This window comes from Musca vetustissima, unplaced genomic scaffold (genome assembly GCF_032173495.1).
Source record: "Musca vetustissima isolate MV318-11 ecotype Yass unplaced genomic scaffold, APGP_CSIRO_Mvet_v1 utg3273, whole genome shotgun sequence".
In the NCBI taxonomy this organism is placed as follows: Eukaryota; Metazoa; Arthropoda; class Insecta; order Diptera; family Muscidae; genus Musca; species Musca vetustissima.
In genome coordinates this window covers 648513-669901 of record NW_026887631.1, presented here as the reverse complement: position 1 = coordinate 669901, position 21389 = coordinate 648513, and the positions used below count along the sequence as shown (strand labels likewise).

The 21389-nt window shown below is 38.9% G+C and overlaps 2 protein-coding genes across 3 annotated transcripts; one reads left to right on the top strand and one right to left on the bottom strand.

The window, feature by feature from the left end:
- The first annotated feature begins 4195 nt into the window (after nucleotides 1-4195).
- Nucleotides 4196-10799, top strand: LOC133335286 (NACHT and WD repeat domain-containing protein 2). The gene is made up of 12 exons (XM_061543574.1): nucleotides 4196-4328; nucleotides 4395-4483; nucleotides 4575-5040; nucleotides 5366-6033; nucleotides 6136-6336; nucleotides 6748-7596; nucleotides 7662-8054; nucleotides 8137-8450; nucleotides 8508-9344; nucleotides 9419-9783; nucleotides 9852-10603; nucleotides 10671-10799. The coding sequence occupies exons 1-12, from the start codon at nucleotides 4226-4228 to the stop codon at nucleotides 10797-10799; spliced, it is 5166 nt and encodes a 1721-aa protein (XP_061399558.1). The 5' UTR covers nucleotides 4196-4225.
- Nucleotides 10800-12576: 1777 nt separating this feature from the next.
- LOC133335317 (protein mini spindles) lies at nucleotides 12577-20779 on the bottom strand. 2 transcript variants are annotated; one of them, XM_061543605.1, is made up of 15 exons: nucleotides 20181-20779; nucleotides 19936-20120; nucleotides 19552-19871; nucleotides 16927-19490; nucleotides 16621-16858; nucleotides 16029-16549; nucleotides 15802-15882; nucleotides 14630-15058; nucleotides 14381-14570; nucleotides 14069-14322; nucleotides 13674-14004; nucleotides 13429-13608; nucleotides 13181-13358; nucleotides 12767-13041; nucleotides 12577-12693 (listed from the first exon to the last, which is right to left on the bottom strand). In XM_061543605.1, the coding sequence occupies exons 1-15, from the start codon at nucleotides 20756-20758 to the stop codon at nucleotides 12616-12618; spliced, it is 6402 nt and encodes a 2133-aa protein (XP_061399589.1). In that variant the 5' UTR covers nucleotides 20759-20779; the 3' UTR covers nucleotides 12577-12615. The 2 variants fall into 2 exon arrangements, with proteins under 2 accessions (XP_061399589.1, XP_061399590.1); XM_061543606.1 differs by lacking the exon at nucleotides 15802-15882 and having other exon boundaries at nucleotides 13199-13358.
- Nucleotides 20780-21389: the final 610 nt, after the last annotated feature.

The following is a 21389-nucleotide window of genomic DNA, read 5'->3' as shown; positions in this document are numbered from 1 at the left end:
TTTTTATTAAGACACAAAACAAAGTATTTATATTGAATATCGTCGCATCACATAATAGGCAAATATAACATAACAATCATTTATCATAAACTTAACCAATCTCATCCTATATTTTGAAATTCCTATGTTCCACTATATACAACGTACATTACAACACGCATTTGTCATTACAACAATAACAAAAAAAAAACATACGCAAAATTACTTATCTTACAAAATGAAATCCTAAATAAAATCTTTTAACATTTTTAATCATTGTATTACCAACATAACAATAGTAATACCCTTAAATACATAATACACAATCGTATCATAATTGTCATACACTAGGCGTCATTTTAACGCGAAAATATATATTGTTATTAAATCAAAACAATAAATACATGTTTCCATTTGTGTTTCATTTATTTTATTAATTGTTTCTGTAAGTAAAACCACCGACCTTGGCATTGATTTAAAATGTCAGTTTCCAATCAATGAACATTTTTGGAGTCGCATTTATTTAAAATTTGTATTTGACAGTGTCGGAAGTCTAAGTGGCACAAAGCAACGTTACATGTAATGCATCTTACCTTAATATAGCAATTAGAAAGGCGATGCTACATATGATAGCTACATCGAAATGTGAAACGATATGTAAATTGTTCTTTCAATTGGAAAAAAAGTTCCATAACAATTGGAGAATAAAGGCGATTTAATCGGTCGCTTCTTTCGTGAGTTATCGTTATTCACTTGTAGATAAAAGAAGGTACAGAAGCTTTATTTTAAATGTGCTTGGAGTTTCTATCCACACCTTATGAAATGACGAAACACAACTAAACATTCTATCAATTTTTACTATCAGTTTTATATCTAGTCGAAAGTTGAGCTGAAATAGCTCGTATCTAAAATAGGTGTCGAAAACAGGAAAAAAACTATCAAGAATACCAGCGAGGAGAGGAATGGGCTGGATATATAACTTAATGTATTTGGATGTATTCAAATAGGTCGAATAATAAATGTTATGTTTAGACAAATCAACATCTGAACGTACTACCAAAAAGATCAACACCTTGGGTCAGAAGAATGCGATGTGACAAAATTATTTGATATAAAATAATAAATAAAAAATTAATGAAGAGTATTCCAGTTACAAGTCACAAATGAGTAATTTTTGAATGCCTCCAAGCAAATCTCATCGAATAAAGACAAACTTAAAGTTAAATGTTTTAAAAGAAAACCTATAATAAAAAGATAATTAATATTTGCATCTGAAGAAGATAATAAAAATAATATTCTTAGTAGTTTTTACATGACATGGTACATCTAATTAGTTAAAGAATGTTGTCATTTCAAAAAATGTCCGGGTTGTTTACTCAATTTAATTCAGAATATACAAAGAAATGTTTTATTCAATAAAGACGCCAAAAATTAAAATATTTCCAAACATAATTATGTTTTATTTTTTCTGGCCAATATGCCAGTGTGTTTATGTCTCCCATATAGAAAGAGAAAATGACAGATCGATTACGGTTTTCTCTCGGAAAAATCGAAAACTTTTCTTGAACAATTACGAACGGATGGTGTTATACTGTAAGTATTGATCGTATCGAAATTTACTGTCGAATAAAAACTCACTCGATATCGACATTCATAATTTGACCCAAGGTCTACCGGATGACGAATTCATGGCTTAGTCTTCTCTCTAATGATAGTATTAAACGCGTATTTTTGTTCGAATATAATTTTTTGTTTAAATTTTGACAGTCAATGAAAACTTCAACTGGCCTTACCGGTTAACCTTATTAACAAACGTTGCCTTGGGTCAAAAGAGTGAGCTATGGCGAAATTCATTGCAATTAAATAATCTATTAATAATTAAACCTTATTCTATTGGGCGTCATCGCCAAACTTTTTTTGGCGGAGAAAAGTGTTTATACCCACATTAGTCATAAGGCTGAGGGTATAAAAACATGGCCAATCAATAACAAGATACGTCATTCCAGACTCAATTCAATGCGTTATGCAAAATTTCGTGTAAATCATTCAATTAGATTTATAAAGACAGTTCTATTTAGAATTGGATTAATAAACCACAATTAGTCTGTATAGAGACAACAGGCCAGTATAAACCCCAATTGGTCTTTACAGAGACCGATTGAAAGTGTATAGATACCACAGGTCTGTATAAAGAACAACATATAGTGAAAAAGGGTATATAAAAACAAATTCGTCGTTTTTGGAAGCGAGTTTTATTTATTCAATAATTTTTATTTATTTATTTTTTTACGAACACTCAATTTGGGTTTCATTTGTAACTATTTTTTACTTGCGGATTGATTTTCTTTTGTTTATGATACGGCGAACACGAAAAGAGACAAATTCGTTACGGAATTCCCGACTCCAAACGGTAATTGTTGGGTTGGAATCAAGCTTTGGACATCGTAATCAGCCCCAATTAGTCCAAGGCTTGATTTTAACCCAACAATTACCGTTTAGCGTCGTATATTGACTGATAGAATGTAAATGGCTTAAATTTACTTGAATAATTTCGGGTTCGATCAAGATTACCCCGAACACCCACAATATTTGCAGTCAATATAACGTCATGAACATAACACTGCCGTCAATATAATACCACGCTTTGTCCAACTAAACATTTAAAAGAGAAACAAGTTCAATGCCATAAAATGTAAACAAATGTTTGCTGACATAACAGGTCATTAGAACGAAGCAATGACAAGACACGCATATCCTACCTACTAGACAGAAATGTTCGCAATAGGGTGTTATTCATTAATGCCTATATCCCTCCTTATACCGTAATATCATTTAAGGGAACCCCCCCCCCCCATTCTCGATTTTAATTTTTCAAGATTTTCAATGGGCTGGTAAATCAATACCAATGCTTGTTAAGGTTTGTAACTTCACACATATATAATTGAAGATTTAAAATAGAAGAAAAATAATTTACAAAAAATTTTTGTTGTTGTTTTGTTGTTGTTTTTTGTAATTAAAGAAAAGTCCTTATTTTTGATGGCGGGCATGATAACTCCTCACTGGAACATCGGAATCCGAAAATTCCAACGGTGTTAGAAAGAGTACATGTCTGGCTCTCGTATGAACTAGGATTATTGACTTCGCTCTAAAATTAACAAAATGGTGGACCTTTGAAAAAATATTTTTGGAAAATCGCCGATTTTTTACCAAAACCCAAGTTAAAAAATAAGGAAGATCTTCACCGATTGGCTTTATCCTAGTTCATACGAGAGCTATACACTCACAGAGAAACATGTAAAAATTTGAAATCGATTGGGTTATTAGTTTTTGAGTTATCGTGCCCGCCATTCGCAAAAAAATGTTTAGAGAAAAACGCGTTTAAAGTTTGAGAAGCCCTTCAGCCGTCACTTGATGCTGACACAATAAATCGGCTATATCTTCAAGAGTTCTTGAGATTTTCATTTGAAACTTTGCAGGGACATTCTTTAATTAGTGTAGATTCGAATTATATCAACAAAATTTTTGACTCCGAGAATGGGGGGGGGGGGTCCCCTTAATAGCTAAATTGTTCCTGTCTGAGAAAAAATTGCTGTAGGGAACCAAATTTGATAAAAACTCTTGGCATTTTTCATCTAATGACGACTATCACTTCAAAAATAAAATTCTGTAGATGCATAGATTCGTTTAACGTTATGTATTTTCAAAGTCAAAGTATTTTCGGGTCAGTATTACCCTGAGATAGCCTCAGTTGGTATTAGAGGAATCAAAATGAGCAACGGTAATTAGGTGCTCCCTATTCGGAACGTAAAGTTCAGTTATATTTCACCACGAACAACTTGCTACGAGATTGAATGTTCATGATATGGCTTTGACTGACACCGATTGCCTTATAAAGTGTTTGAATCTGATTGACTTGAACACGCTACACATTCGACGTGGGTGACGGCATTGTCAAATCACGTATATTGCACCTGTTGCAGTCGAAATCATGGTAACGCCGAACAATGGGTTACAGCATTGTTACTACAATTTCAATGTGGTTACTACGGGATTCCAGTTGTTTTATTTTGATTGCCAAAATATCGACCAAACACATGTCAATGGAAATGCACACCAGTCGGCGTGAGTATAAACAGAACTCTCAGTCGCGTCAGACGTATGCTGACGTCGGTGGAATTCAAATCAGGTCTCTGTAACGGAAGAAACTGAACAAACATAAAGACAGTGGAAATATTCTTCAGCAACTATGGATGACAAGACGATAGATTCCATATTTGCGGGCTCCTTGGAGTCGCTGCCTCCGGTCAGTTCGAAAATAGTGCGGATTTTTACTAGTTCCACATTTACAGGTGCGTTTTAGCAACATATTTAGTTTAGTCCAAATGACATTGATTATTTGCATAAACACTCCACAGATACCACAATGGAAAGGAATTCGTTAATGGCCAAGTGTTATCCTCGCATCAAGGACTACTGTCGGGAGAAACATGGTTTGGAATTTCAGGTATTTATTCGCTATGCGGCTATGTCAATTTCAGCTTGACATTGCATAACGTCAAGGTTAAAAACAAAATGCGTGTTGGTATTGTTGCCAGGTAGTGGATATGCGATGGGGTGTGCGTGACGAGGCTACCGATGATCATATGACCACTGAGCTGTGTATGCGTGAAATTAAGAACTGCCAACGACTCTCGATGGGTCCAAATTTTGTGGTTTTTTTGGGCCAGAAGTACGGATATCGACCAATACCGACATATATCTTGTCTTCGGAATTGCAACTGATTTGCGAAGAGCTAACTTCGATGGGTGTGGACCGAGCCCTCCTGGATTTGTGGTATAAGAAGGATAGCAATGCAGTGCCACCCATTTCTGTTCTGCAGCCCATATCGTCGATTCTCATCAATTTCAATAATAAAAGAGTTCCAAAGCTGCAAGCAGAAGATCAAGCCATATGGTGGGACACCTTGGGCAAAATGCAAAAATTACTTAGAAAAGCTGCTGCATCGTTGGGTGCCAGTGGCAAAATGGACAAAGATGCAGTGCATAACTATTTTATGTCAGGTAAATGATAATTTTTACACAGATATGTCGCCACAACTCGATAGGTCGGTCAGCTTAAATGCAAAAAAATACTTGAATGACATATCAGTGTAGTAAATGACCACATCCGTCTTACTGCGGGTAAGGTATGACCAATTATTCTTCATATGATAATCTACTTAGAATATATATAAATAAATATAGGTTGCAAATATGATCCCCTCTCCAGAACCACACAAAATATTCATTTATGTGGATTTTCATTTAGTTTTAATTTCCCAATCATATTTTCGTGAAATATAATATAACAACCAGCCACAGTAACAACCACTCGTCTTGTTCACAGTTACTGAACGTGAAGTCATCAACGGTGTCCTCAATGTAAAGAACACAAAAAATCATTGTTTGGCCTATGTCCGCTACATCAACAACATCAATCTGCAGAACCTGAAGAAGGCCTCCCTGTTCGTCGACATCATAAATCGCAGCTTGGACACCGAGTCGGCAAAACTGTTGAGTGATCTAAGGGACAATCGTTTGCCGGCAAAGATCGAATCGAGCAACATGCAGAAATACACCGTCGAATGGATCGGACGCGAAGGACTCGACATAGAAACGCATGAGGAGTACCTGAACCATTTCATATCGCATTTCTATAAGAACATTGTGAAGCTGGTGGACCGAGCTATGCGCAAGGAAGACTCCAGCGCACAGGGACAGATAGTCACTGAAATCCTTCAGCATTTGCACGCTTGCAATAATTCGGTTAAAGTATTTTATGGACGCGAAGAAAGTCTAGAAAAAATCAAGCGTTACATGCTGGAGGATTCAGATAAACCACTTGTCCTTTATGGCGAAGGAGGTTGTGGCAAAACCTCACTTTTGGCTAAGACCGCTGCCTTGGTAGCTGGCGAGTGGTTTTCGGACAAAAAGCCCGTCAATATAATACGCTTCTTGGGCACCACTCCCGACTCGAGTGCACTGACGCCGACTCTAATATCGATTTGCCAACAGGTAGGAATGGTCCCAAGGGTTTGTTTATTACACCTCCACCGACCCGGATCATCAAACGTACATACAAACTGTCGTACGTCCTTAATGCGCAATTCTTTATAGATTTCGTATAACTATATGCTACCATTCGAGAATATACCCGACGACTTGGTACCATTAACAGCACACTTTAAGCAATTACTAACTTATGCAAGTCCGAATCAACCATTGACTTTGTATTTGGATTCCGTAGATCAATTGACGGGTACCCAAGACTCGAATAACGTGTCGTGGATCCCAACACGCCTTCCGCCCCATTGTAAGGTAAGTATCTGCATACATATTTATTTGCGGACGACAGCGAATTTGCATTCGGCTATAATAAGTTTTTCCAAATTGCTTGAACTGTGACTGCTAAATTCGTATTCGGAAACAATATTAATTTTCAAATTAGACACACTTACACATTGATCTACACATACATACATATGTAAGTATGTGTGTATATATTGAAATAAGAGTATGCGTACTTCGGTTTCTCAAATCAATGCCATCGATGTGGACTGAAATATTAAATAGTTCTAATAAGGAACATACATTTGAATACTCCCAAATTGCATTTTAAACCTAACATATCTAAAGGAAATTCTTTGTTTACTCTCCAAACCTCTGTCCGTCTATCGGATATCACTCACTCCACATTAAACCCCCTGTCACCCTTCCAATCAACGACAGATTGTTATTTCCTGTGCGAACGAAGAAAGTAACCCAGTGGTGTCGCGTGAGTATCATGTCCTGAGAAAAATGATCGATGTCGAAGAGAACTTCATCGAAGTTACCGCATTGGGCGAAGATCTGGCAATGAATGTTATCAAAATGTGGATGAAGACAGCCTGTCGTGATCTAAACAATTACCAGTGGCGTTTGGTGGCAAACGCCATAAGTAAATGCTCTCTGCCGATCTTTGTGAAATTGGTATTCGCAGAGATATGTCGCTGGCGCTCCTATACCAGACCGCAGGAGACACATTTGGCCAACAATGTTATGGACTCGATCATGTTACTGTTCGAACGAGTCGAGAAACAGCACGGCCGTATTTTGGTATTCCATGCATTGGCATATATAACTGCTTCCAAATCAGGTCTGTCCGAAAGTGAACTGGAGGATTTGATATCTCTGGATGACAAAGTGCTCGACGACGTCTACCAGTATCACTTGCCACCGGTACGACGCATTCCGCCCTTGCTGTGGACACGTATACGCAATGACTTGCCCAATTATCTGAGTGAGCGGGAAGCTGATGGTGTCAATGTGATGAACTGGTATCACAGACAGTTCCGCGACACAGCCAAGGAACGTTATTTCAAAAACATGAACATGGCCATGTACTTTCATTCCATGATTGCCGATTACTATCTGGGCATTTGGGGTGGGGGTGTGCCAAAGCCATTTAAGTTTACCGAGATCCAGAGGCATCGTTTCGGGCTGACCGAAAAGGAGGGCGCTGCCGATCGTAAGGTACCCATTCAACCGCTAGTGTTCACCAGCAAAGATGGCAGTGCTAAGAGATACAATCTTCGCAAGGTATTGGGGTTGAGATTCTCCTCGAACTTTTTTTAAACTTCAGCAATACCGTTTTTATATTTCAGTTCGGCGAACTTCCCTTTCACTTTGTGCGTTCGCGGCGCTTCAATGATTTGTTCGAACATGTTCTCTTCAATTACGAATGGTTACATGCCAAGCTGTCAAGCTGTCCCCTGCAAGCGGTATTGGCAGACTTTGAAGACGCCTCATGCAATACAGACGATAAAGAGGCGAAGAGGGAACTAATGCTGGTGGCCGATGCACTTAGATTGGGAGGTGCTATATTGGCTGTCTATCCCAATATGTTGGCTCCGCAACTGATTGGACGTCTTTTGCCAGAAATTGGAGGCAATGCAAACATTAAAATGCTGCTCAGAGCTTGTGACCACTGCGGCCCAAAGGATTGTGCTTTGATACCGGTAAATCATTGCCTTCACACCCCTGGCGGCCCTTTGAAAGTAAGTTTGCCGATTGGCGATGAATCTTGTATAACGCGCGTATAATGCACGTACACACACACATCCCATCATTTACTTCTAGTACTCCTTGGAAGGCCATCAATTTGCAGTTTTTGGATTCACTCTAACCAGTGACATGCGTTACATGGTCTCGATTTCAACGCATTTCATAACTTTTGATCTTTCAACGTCGGATCTCACGAGGGACGTCAACCCTGGCATCGAGGGCATAATGCAACAGCTCGTTTTAAGCCCCGACAACAAATGGGCCGCGGCCTACTCCAACAACAACCAAACAGTTCTACTCAATATGCTCTCTAGTGAATTTGTGGTCATAGACACGCCCTTTGACGAATCTGACGGACCAATTGGTAGTTTGTATCTGATAAATCAGAGGTAAGAATGATGTTTATATTATATAAACACACCACTGGTGATGGATTTTCTTTCCAGTTTATTTATTACATGCAAGTTGAAGTGGGCCCAGTACGACATGCGTGGCAATTTGGTGGACATCTTCACAGTGCCAGGCAACTGCATGGGTTGGGAAATATTAAATATGGAGTTTACGACCCCCAAGGATTACAATATAACATTTTGGTCGGGATCCATTAGTGAGACCCGCATACGATTTGAGTCCTGTCGCAGGGGAGAAATGTACTCGGAACCGTTGCAGTTCTACAGTGCATTGGCCCTGAACAAGGCAAGAGACCGACTTTATGGCTGTACAAACGAAGAAAATTTCGAGGTTAGTGTCTTTCATTTCGTCGACTCTTCGGAGGAAAGGCCAAATATAGGTTGGATGCTAGAGAAAACGTTGCCTCGTTATGAAAACGACGAAAGGGAAATGTTACTGCAACTGCGTCTGGACCAAAAGGATCGCATGCTTCTTGGTACCGCTGGCAAAGGTTTCGTTATATGGGATTTCGGCGATCAGGAGGGCAACAGGCTTAGTGATTGTGCTATGTATTTGCCTCTGCCCCATGGTGTTCGGAATATCACAACAAAAACAATGCAGTCGAACTCAATAATGGTCAGTTCGAAATTGGACTATGCGGTCGCGGGTGTACGCAAGAACTTATATGTTTGGTGTTTGCAAAGCCTACAATTGGCCAAAGTACTCGACGCCCATTTTGGCCGCATAATTCAGTTGGAAGCCCTTACAATCGGTAGTTGGAATAATGTTGTTACGTCGTCAATCGACAGATCGGTTAAAGTTTGGAATATTAATAACATTTTCGAAAAGGTGCACGTCATTGACCGACATGAACTACAGATCGACAATATAAGGTACCACCGAGCCCACAGTCTTCACATTATCGACAAACAATGAAATAATATGCCCTAATTATATTTCTGTACAGTCTTTCGGAGGTGGACTTGGCTGTGACTGTGACCCGAAGTTGCGTTGGTGTATGGGAGACTCGAACTGGCAGACTCATTACGAAATTGGCGGATAGTCCCTTGGGAGCCATTGTTACACACGCAGAAATCACACCCGATGGTCGCTACATTATTTCGTCAGAAACGGGTAAATTTTTGATATGGAACCGTGTTTCCGAACAGGTTATATACAGAGATGACCAGCCAGGCATTCAACAAATTACATTCATGGATTATGGTTACAAGGTCATGACAGTGTCGTGCCCGAATTTAAATCAGAAAGAAATAAAAGAAGGCGACGAAACCAGTCGATTAATGGCCACAACCACAGTGAGATCAGTGCCTGGTAAGTATGGAAGTGGAAGACGCCAAGGAGTTAGTTTCGATGCGGAATAAATTTGTGTTCTTATGTAGAGGGATCTGTGCTCTTTCGATTCGAATTCGCCATACGCTCGGTGCCCGGCTTATCATTTCGCCAGTCCGTAATCACTGCTGACGGAGCAAGCATCATTGCATGTTCGGTAGATAAGTCAAACAAGGACTGTCTAGCTGTTTACAATGCTGCCAACGGTTCGTTCATTTCAAAAGTCCTACTCAAGGGTTGTAGCATCAAAGAAGTCATGTCACTCGTTCCCATGCCCAACAAGGCATCGCAAGTCGCGGTAATAAGCAGTGAAAAGGGCAACATTATCGACATCAAGAGTAAGAAGAACATTCGTTCCATACCTAAGTGGGGTGGTAGTATAACCAAAGATGGTAAATGTGGTCTCTATGCACCCACACGTGGTGGTTTAGAAATGCTTGAATTGCGTAAGGGTACTACCGTCAAGACCTTCATACCCAAAGTGGCTGAGGGAGTGTTTTCTGTGATCTGTATATTTACGGAAAACGATGAATATGTTTGCTACTACCACAGTGGACGCAAGACCATTCGTGTATTTCGGACCTCCGATACTGAAATGATTGCAAACTATCGAATGCAGGCCGAGTTGACGGCCATTAAAAGTTCTAAGGATGGTCGTTGTCTGGTTCTGGGCACCGTAGACGGATGCCTATCAACCCTGGCCATTGTTGATCCCAAAAAGGAAGGTATGATCGAGTGGTTAAATGCTTTACCGTCACGAGATGAAAACTGGAAAGCAAAGCTGGCTAAAATGAAGGCAAAGGTTTGTGGTTTACATAACTGTTTTGGTTTTCTCAACTTGCAACCACTTTTCTAACTTATTTTTTAAGGTTGGCTTTAAAGCTGCTATACGCGTAGCAACCATATCATCAAGGTTCGATAATCAAAAGTCTAAGCAGAAGGAGCTGAAGGACGACACCGAAGAAGCAAACAATGCCGAATCAAATGATGAGTCGTGATTTTAATTAATCAATTTTAATTCAACTTGTTGTCGTTAATGTAATATGTATAACCAAAAAAAAAATTATAAAAAATACGTTAAAAATGTTGCTTAATGTCCGCTTGAACTCAAATTTGAAATTTGTTGAATATTTTGTGTTTTTAAAATAAATACGAAGATATCCAATTTAATTGCTTTATAAAAGCAAAATGCCGTTTATAAAAATGCATCCTTAGACCTTTGATTTGTTCTATTAACCCTTACTTACAAAAGTTGAATATTGCTGGACGGGACATAATACATATATCTCGCATGTAAAAAATTTTCGTTGGGAGATGCAGATGTGTGTGGAAAAAAAGATTCATAAAATTAAGTTGCGCTGTGTGTGGCCATATTGTAATTTAAGTTGCTGTGTGTTGCCCCATTGTAATTTAATTGTGTGGGTATATGAGGGGTTTTAAAATAATAATTTATAAAAAATGATCGATTGTTCAGATCGACTTAAAAATATTCGAAGTTGACAAGTAGGGTTGCGCATTAAAAATGAGAAATCGCATGTATAGTTATGTGGATAAGTTCTTATTTAGTTCTAGATGAACGTGAAAAAATTAAGATATTTTTTTTTTCATTACTTACAATGGCCTTTAGGCGAAATAAATTAAAATAGTTTGTTTTATGAAAATCGTTTGAAATGTTGTGGTATTACACTACAATTCGCGTGTACTTGAAGACTGAAAGCCTAAAATTCATTGCATATCGACATGACCACACTCTTTACACATTTATCCAAGAGATGTTATAACTACAGCTTACCCTTGAGGTTAATATTTTTTCCGAAAACAATCATTGAAATATGTAAAACTTTAACAGTGTTTCCTTTGAGATATATATGTGTGTTTTTATTACATTTTATTATTCGATTATAATTTATGAATTAAATAGTAAGTATTAGGGATAATGGGGTTCATTGTTAATTACCAACGTATTTTAGCAAGAATAAAAAAACAAAGTTAAAGCATTAGCAATACAAAATTCTTAAGCTATTTCAATAAAAAAAATGAGTATGATTAAATTAAATAATATAGGTATGTGGAAAACGAGAATTGTTTAAAAACAAACAAACAAAAACAACGCACACAATACAAAAAGAAGTGTTACCATCCAGAAAGGGGCATTGATTCCAGCAGCTGGTAATTGTTTGTGGGGGTGGTTTCGCTTCAAAGACAATTCAATTCTGCCTAACATAATTTCATTCATGTATAACAATGGCCAATGATACTGAATAGTTAAATGAATAATTTTTCTAAATAACAAGGCCAATTTATGTTAGCAAACAAATGTTAATGGTTATGTTTCTTAACTATAACTGTGTGATATTCAGTAAGAAAATATGCGTTCGATCTACAATCTTCTCTTGTTTTGCTTTAATTTCATATATGGTTTTTAGTTTCTTAACAGTACATTTGCGGCATTAAAAGTTTGAAATAGGTTTGTATCATAAATTGCTTTTTTTAAATAAGTTATGTCTTCTTCGCCTCTATGTTATGTGAACCAATCCGAATGCCCTGTGACAGGTTCTGTATTATTCTATCGCATATTCGTGACGGCGATAGTATGCACTTGCAGAGGCTTTTTTACTTCTTCTATGTTTGCTGCTGTTTTAAATTAATTGTAGAGAGCAAATACTTTTTTTTAAAGAACTGGAGAGTGTGTTTTTGTGGTATAGTAAGTGGGAGGGGCTGTGTTTCGACGCCATCTCTTCTAAACGATAAAGAAATACCCAGTGTTACTGCTTACTGGCTATAAATCCTATTAAATGTTCATTGTGGATGGATCTAGGTGTGACTTTCCTTCTTTATTTGGGCCAATTTGGCTTGTATGTGTTGCAAACGATTCGGAGACATTTCTGGTTTCTATTGAGTTATTAACAAGAATAAACATAATTGATTTCTTTCTTTGGTTTTGTTGGTTTTTTAATGTACTTACATCCCTCCTCATTACTGACACCTTTTGGGCATTCATGGAATTCAAGTTGAGATTTTCATCCATCACTTTATTGTCCATCATTGAGAAGTGAGAATTGCTGCCTACAATGCTGCCATCTGCATTACGATGAGGAGCCAAATTGGCCTTAGCTCTCAAGTGGTTTAATCTGTCCATCCAAAAGTCCGGATCTGGCTTGACCCCGGAGGAGCTTTCTGATATAGCAGGGGATTGTTGGTTTTGGAAATTGGCATCTGTTAGATACGAGGAGCGCATGCCTTTATTGTTGTAGTTTTATATTATATGATACGTGTGTTTTGTGTCGTGCGTGTATGTGTTTGTAGATATATTGGTGTAAAACAGAGGGTAGTTACATAAATATAATACAGCTTGTGTTGAGCTTCATTAATTATATACTTTGTTTTTCGAACTTACCCAATCGATTATCGCTCAATTGAGATGTTAAAGGGGCTTGAGATGCATTGCCGTCGCCGGCCGAGCGTTGAATTTCTGCTAAACCTTCCTCAATATATTTCTGGAAGCTTGGACTGGCTCCTTTAAGGAAAGTTGATACATCGATTTCTGGATTTTTCATCTGCATAAGCAATTTGAGTACCGTTGTAAGGAAAAATTATACGTGATAACTGAAATTGACAGCAGCTTACCTTAAATTCGTACAATTTGTTCAGACCCTGCTGTTTTGTCTCCTTGTCAGATATTAATTTGAAGATCTGCGACATAGTTTCGTGAGCCTGATTTGAAATGCGTTGTTTGGCCAATAGATCTTTGGAAGAAACGGAACGCTGTGGCGACGAGCTCGGTAAATGCCCTTCCTTCTGTAGATTCTATAATGACAAACATAGATATCACCACAACCGTAAAAACATTTTTTAAACTAATAAATCTATACCTTCAGGATTTTTATAAGGTATGCGTGGAGTTCTGAATGTGTTGGAATTTGATTTAGGTGCTGAAGTATGGCGTTGCCCTTGACTTTTGCCATATTATGAATGATGGTCTTCACGGTTCTTAGGGGGGTATCTGATGGCCTAGTCTGCCACCAGGAGCTTGGTAAGGCTAACATGAATTCATGGACTTCCAACATTACGGCATCATAGTTAAGTTCGTTGCTTCGTTCTGGTAACGTTTTAACATTGCGCCATATACATTTCATCAACAGGTCTGTGAATTTCGGTAGACCCGCTTCGGGGCATGTTTCACGTAAGAGACGTATTAGAGCACTGCATAAGAGAACATCCTAGAGAACATTCACTTCAAATATACAATTTTCGGGTAGTCACTTACCAGTTCATATTCGTGAAGTTGGACTTATCCAACACCTTGACACATATACCATTGATGACTTTATTGTACTGACCATCATCGCCCGTATTCAGTTTTTGGTCAGCCAACAGGTGAAGCAAAACTGACATTAGATTTTTAATACAGGCCACACTTAATGTTTTTCCCAATGTCTTCGATAAGAAAAATGAGTATAATATCGAAAGGAGGGGTTGGTATACGACCAACGATTCTGCAATAGGTATTTGCGAGAGATTCTGCAACATATAAAGTGTTAGTATGAATTGTATGTTTCTGAAAGTAGGGCTAGCAAACCTTCAGCTGCGCCAGCACATTCTGTATGAAAATCTCCTCATAGTCGCGTAAAACAGCTTGTTTTTCAGGAGAATCGATAATCTCTTGGAGTTCATTGATAGCCGCCCTGGCCTTCAATGTATCCGTGCTGCTGGTTGCTTTAATAATTTTTATCAAATGGGGATCATGCTTAGGCAATACATCTGCCAAACTAAAAATATAAAAACGATACAAATATGCACAAGAACGAAACAACAATAATATCCATACTTGGTGGCATTATTTCCAAAGGGTTGCTGGTACAAAGCTGCGTTGAATTGTTGCTGCTGTTGCTGGGGACTCATATAGGGTGATACATTGTTGGCCATAACACCGCCACTGCCTGCACCCATGCCGGATGACGGAGGGGGCGTTGTATGATTCTGTTGCATATAACGGGAACGAGCCAAAAGTTGTTCAAACTTTTCTTGTGGATATTTGACGCCATCCTTTGTTGGTAAAACTTTTATCGGTTCAAATAGTAATGAAATGTCCACATTTGGTACAACAACTTTCTCTATTTGATCTACGCGAACCCAATCCTTTTCAATTTCCGCTATTTTATTGGGATCCAAGCCGAATGGCCCTGTTGTTTTTGGCGGTTGCTGTTGCTGCAATTGTACATTGGCAATGGGAGAGGAGTTCGGTTGGTCGAAAGTCCTACAGAAGAAAATAACGCCAATGCCAATTATTAAATTCGAGTTACTTACAACAAAAAACATATAACGCTTATTGAACAGCATGTAAAAGCATTGATAGATTTAGCAAGCCCAAACAATACCAATAACATCGTTTCACGATCACCTTCAATGCTTAAATGATCCATTGCGCATGCTGTGTTTTAGTCGAACTAAGTATATTCATAAATAATTGGCTACAAATAAATGTGTGTATTAAAACATTGTGTCGTCAATAAGTATATGTGGAGCGCTTCATTTTCACCGCAGTCCGTTATTTTCTGAATTGAACATATGATAATGCATAATATGTAATTCTGAGCTAACATGGTCAAGTAAATCGCCTTATATAGGAAAAAGCAAATATATGTAGTTTAAAACAATGTTACCAAAATACTACAAAAGGGGCGAAAGGTCAAGTGTCAATTGTATCAAATCGATATAGAATGAAAATGCTTGAACTGTTATCATTTTCTCGGTAAAACCTAATGGTGTCGATATTGGTCTTGGGGTGGTGTTGAACACAAATAAATTAATATTTTTTTGTCAGAAAATAATATCATTCGACAGATAAAGATAAATTATTTTGAACTATAAATGATTTCAACGAGACAAACTAATTGCAATAATATACTAATAATACGATATACATAAGTATACACAAAAGAGACGAAACGTGTGGACAGAAACAGGTACAAACAAACTAAAAACAAAACTGAAATTTACGCTTGACGTATGAGTGATGTTACGCGCACATCTTTCTCTCCCAACGAGCAATTATTAGCATCATTCGCTTCGTAATCAGAACTAAAGCAAAAAATTAAAAAAGGTTATGAAAACAAAATTGCAATATTGGCGAGCAAGATTAGAAAGTATTCACAATAGGTCGCGCGGTCGCGACTTGTACAGGATACCGTTCATTTTTGACAGGGCCACTGTAACAACAGTCTCACCTTTGATTGTGCTCCTCTGGTGGCGGCAATTCCTCACAGCCGTTTGCCGAGGGATCGTCAATTTCAATGCTGTCTTGTTGGACTATTTGGTTGGCTGCCTTTACAGTGGTATTTGCCTCGGGAGCTTTCTTCTGGGGTTTTTTGGCTCGTTTAATACGCTCATCTAGCATAGACAAATCCTTGTCGTTCATTTGGCCGATGAGTTTGTATATCTTTTCTCCAGCTAAGAAGTAAGCCTGAACTACGCAGTTGAGGGCTGCATTGCGTACACTGTTGTCGCGATCCGATATATGACGGGCGATTTCTTTTAGTGCCACTTGTTGCGATGGCTGGCATACTGTTAAACCGTAGGTTTCAATTAAGTAGCCCAATTCATCCAGGCATTCCGTGCGTTGGCGAGCATTCTTTGACTTTAGACCTTCCATCACATAGACAAATACTTTGGCAAATGGATAAACCAGTAGTATTTGCCTCAGCAAAGATCGCACTCCATTACGCACAGCGTCTTTCGGGTCGCCGAGCTTAAATTGTAGGTAGTTTTTAAATTAGTGAATTTCAAAGGATAACACAATCCTTGATCGAGTTGTCGTACCTTTAATAACAAGTGGGGAATAAAAGAGCTGCCCTCATTCTCCGCCAAAATGTACTCGTGTTCAACTAACGCCAAAAACACTTGTTGTAGATACTCAAGGCCCTTTATCAACACTGAAGGGTTGGTATCATAAAAGCGTAAAGAAAGCCACTTTAGAATTAAATCCAAGTTACAAATCAGAGCCTTCGGATTTTGGGGCAAATCTTCCATAAGCGATTCTATAACTTTCAAGTGGTATCTTTGGAAGGAAAGAGAAAACCTCTCTTAGTGCTGTTATAAAGTATAAATAATATTAGAATATAATACCTAAAGTCGTCGTGGAACATGTTAGCCATTAGCCCCTTGTTGACATTAGCCGTTGTCATTTGTTCTCGCAACAAGTCGATGAACTCCTCTCTGGGCGTTGTAAATGTCCACTTAAGTACACGCATTTTTTGCTCGTCAATGAGTCGTTGATTTTTAGTATTATTGACGGCCAATAGGGGGGACGTATCAACATCTTCTTCCTTTTTTCGAGACGTCGATGAACTGCCACTTTTTGAAGCTGCTGCGATCTTACTTGCCGGACCTTTTTGGGTCCCAGCAGAAGCGGCTCCTGTACCGCCACCACCGCGTATAGACTTTTTAGTATCTTCTATAATAGGCGCTTGCTGCTTACCTTTTGGCAAGGGCTTCACGGGCAGATTAGGTCTGGCCTTATCTAACGCCGCCTGTATGTCTTTCTTGGAAGCAGGTTTTTGTTTGTCCAATGCCTTAACCATAGTTTCGAATCCCAGATGAATCATTACACCCAGAACAGCTTCGTTAGAGTTCTTACGAACGTCGGCATTACGATCACATATGTGGGCATACAAGTGGGGAACCATAGCTGTAAGTTCATCTTTTGGAATACTCTTGGGCGGCATTTGGGGTAGTCTCTCAGCCAACCAAGCCCACAACTCCGATTTCAGTGTTGGCGATCCCGTTTTTAATGCATCAGCAATCATTTCATTTTCGAAGAACTCTTTGTAACCGCCTTTTTCCCCGAAACTATTTATGCAATTAAGTGCTGCTGCTCGGACGAAACTCTTGCTGTCCCCCAAGGCATGCAAAAAACCTGGAAAAAGTACTCTAACGTGGTTCTTACAACCTGGTCCCATTGCATTGGCCAATTGCTCACAAATTGCCAACGCAGTTTGAGCTATTTTAGCATTCGAATCTAACAAACGCAACGCTAAAGCAGGCGCCAGATCACCAATATTGGGTTTTATCAGTTTTGCCTCACTTATTATGCTTTGAAGTTTGTTGAGGCCTTCATTCCTTGCTTTCCAATCTTTGTCGGACATTTCCTTTAACAAAGATTCTGTTATTTGGGGAGAAATATCTACTCTGGGCAACAAATCTGCTATGTTCATTGGTTCTTGATCTTCTTCTTCGTCTGCACATGTATCGGCATCTGCATCACCATCGCCTGTTGTAGAACCACTTGTAGCGGATTTCTTTACCCCTCTAATTGGTTTTGGCGGCTTCTCTCCAACATTCTTGTCAAACTCCGCCTGTATTTGAGACTTAAGCGCCGGCTTTTCTCCATCGAAAAACATCATCAGGGCATTTCCCATATACATGGACATGGTTCCGACTAGACCAATTGCAGCTGTTCTTACAGTAGGATTGGTGCTTTGTACAGCTTTTCGGACATCTTCGATGAGTAGTTTTGGTTGTATCTGGAATCCAAACTCTAGAACAGACTTATTCACCCAGTTAATAGCCTCTGATTGAACTTTGGGAGACTTTTGTTCGAACGCAAACGACAGCACTTTGCCCACAACGTACTCGAGCTTGGTGGCTTCGGCAAAAGCTGTCAAGACATCCGCTGCAGCACCTCCATTTTTGACATCCGCCAGCTTCTCAGTTATTTCATTGACCACAACGTCTATTGTGGTTGTAGTAACAGGGCACGTCTCCGAAATCGTGCGTATAATGTCCAATTTGAATTTCAATACTTGGAAATTCATTTCTTTTAGACCGGGTTTACGTCCGCTTATAGTTCTAATTAATACCTGAGATAAACCAGGTGTTTTGCTATCGAAACCTGGTATCTCTTGCAACAAACTTTCCACTGCCGCCAATCTATTTTTCCAATTCGAATCGATCAATCCCGAAAGAATTGCAGGGGATAAAAGTTCTTCTGCTTTACCTTGAATTTCTTCGGGTGCCATCTCCCGTTCCGTGGCTAATACTTTAACGGCACTTGCACTCTTTGACAAAGGAGCTCCTCCCGTCCCGCCACTTGCGCTAGTCTTTTTTGGTGCTGGCTTTTTAGCTCCAGCAGTTGCAGGTCTGCTTACAGGCTTCGGTTCGGTAGACCCGCCCTTGGGAGCGGAGGTTGTCGTTGAAGCCGATGACTTGGTTGGGGGAGCTGGCGTAGGGGCCGATGCTGGCCTCTCCTTTTTAGCTCCAGCTATTTTCACTTTGATTTCGGCTTTTTCTTGGCACTCCTTAATTTTCGCCATTTTTAGTGCGTCAACATCAACCAAGAATGGTCCAACCTGCTTTTCTCCCATCAGTTTTAAAAGAGTTCCAATGGCATCCGCGGAGCAATCTCTTACAGTTGGATCAGATTCGTTTAGTGTTTTTATTAAAGTCGATATAAACAGTTTCAGCATTTTCTTATTAATAGAAGCAGGCTGCGTTCTTGCAAACGCTCTGGCCAAAAATGCAGCCGTTTCCGACTTTACGCTGGGGTTTTTATTTCCCAATGATTCTACAATATGTTCCTGCATAGCTTCTAAATTTGTCGAAGGATAAATAGCATCCATTGCCTCACGAAGAGCAGTAACAACATTTGCTTTTTTCTCCTTAAATTTCTCCAATAGTGATGGTATGCAAGCCTATAAATTAGTAAACCAACTATGAAACAACAATTCAGAATAATGACAGAGAGACACATACCATCGCATAAGGCGAAAATCGTTTTCCCAATCCCTTGGCTAGCATGGCTAGACATTTGGTAGCCATGGCTACCAATACCACATTGGAATCCTTAGTGATTACTTTCTTTAGCGCCGTCACCACTGATCCATAGTCACCGCTTTCGAGTTTAGGATTCTCCGTCAGAAGTTTCTCAAGAGCTTCCAATGATTCTTTGCGCAACGTCCATTTCTTCTCTTCTAGTTTTTCATAAAAATCTTTGGGCATTTTGGACAGTATATCAACCGGGTCTATGAGATCCATTGGATCTATTTCCTCGCCGCCGGCATCAACATCATCATCTGGACAGGTCAACAAACTAATTTAAGTATTGCTAACTAAATTATTTAATTCCCTAGTTCTTACCGTTTCCATTGTCATTATTTTCTGCTGCAGCTGCTGATATTTGTTGTTGTTTTTCCTGTTGTGACTTCAAATAGCGCGAAGGTTCAGCCTTTTCTCCTTTCAGTTTGTCAAACTCATCCTCCAATTCTTTGATTGTCACCTGCGGAAGGGACGAAATTTGTTGTTTCATAGCAGGGCCAATCCACCTAAATCAGAAGGTTTTATTATGGTTGTTTATTTGAATTGTTTGTATATAATTAAAATACCTGTATATTTCAATGGCCAACTGTTTTCCTTCCTCACGTACAGTTTTGTCACGGTCACTCATTAAAGGCGCCAGTTTCTTAATAAGAGGTTTTACACTGATCACTTTACTGCCGAACTCCTTTAATGCTAGCGTTGTGCAAGCTACACAAGCTGCTACGATCTTTGGATTCTTATGTTCCATTCCCTTTACCAGTTCCTCTAGAACAGCTTCATGCTTCTCAATTTCGATGTACATGAGGGTAACTTGAACCGATAGTTCCTTTGTCTTAGTCTTTGGTGCGGCTATGCATTTCTGCACAATGCCAGACATAACATCGCCAACCGTCTTGCCAGCATGACCGCAGTTTTCTACAAAAATTAAAGCAGCCTCTAAACCCTTCTCCTGGGCCATGGCATTGGAGTCAACAACCATTTTCTTAATCAGACCAACAAACTTCATCCACTCGGGAGACTTTTCGTCGTCGATTTCCCGGAAAATTTTTGCAGCTTCTTCGTATCCATCAACTCGAGCCTTCCAAAGTTTATGAACACAACGTTCATCAACCGGAAGCTTCTTATATTCAGTATCCTCTGCCATCTCGCTCAACGAGTTTTCTATATAACGTCCAAAATTCAAATGTGCAGTGGTTTACTTCGTTCTGTTAATGCATAAAAATAACAATGGTTAATTCGGTTAAAGGTCGCACGGAAATTTGTCACAATAGTGTCATTCAAAATTAAAAATTAACATATCTCATATAAAATAACAATAATACCAAATTTAATCCTCAATGATGCATAAAATTAATTTATATTGCTTCCAAAAATCGCAATCATCGTATGCTTCATTTAATTCTGGGAAAGTATACTCCCAAATCATTCAACTGCCAAGAGCCAATACTCTTTAAACACAAGTCTTTTCGATAGTTTTTCTTTCTTTATTTAGCTTTGTCATCGAAAAACCCACTGGGAAATACGTTTATTTTTAAACATGGCATGGTTCCTTTTGGTTGACAAACTCAAAATAGCCAGTACATACAATTCCATGTCATTCCTTCGCATTTCCCACCACCAGTCGATGAAATTTAAAAGAAAATGTTTGGTTTGGCTAAGCAAAAAAAAAAAAAAAAAAAATGACGACTATTTGTACAGCAAATGCAGCAATGCCATGGTACAATTATACAAGGTAGGGTATCTTTTGTCAACAAGGAGAAAATACACCTCTACTT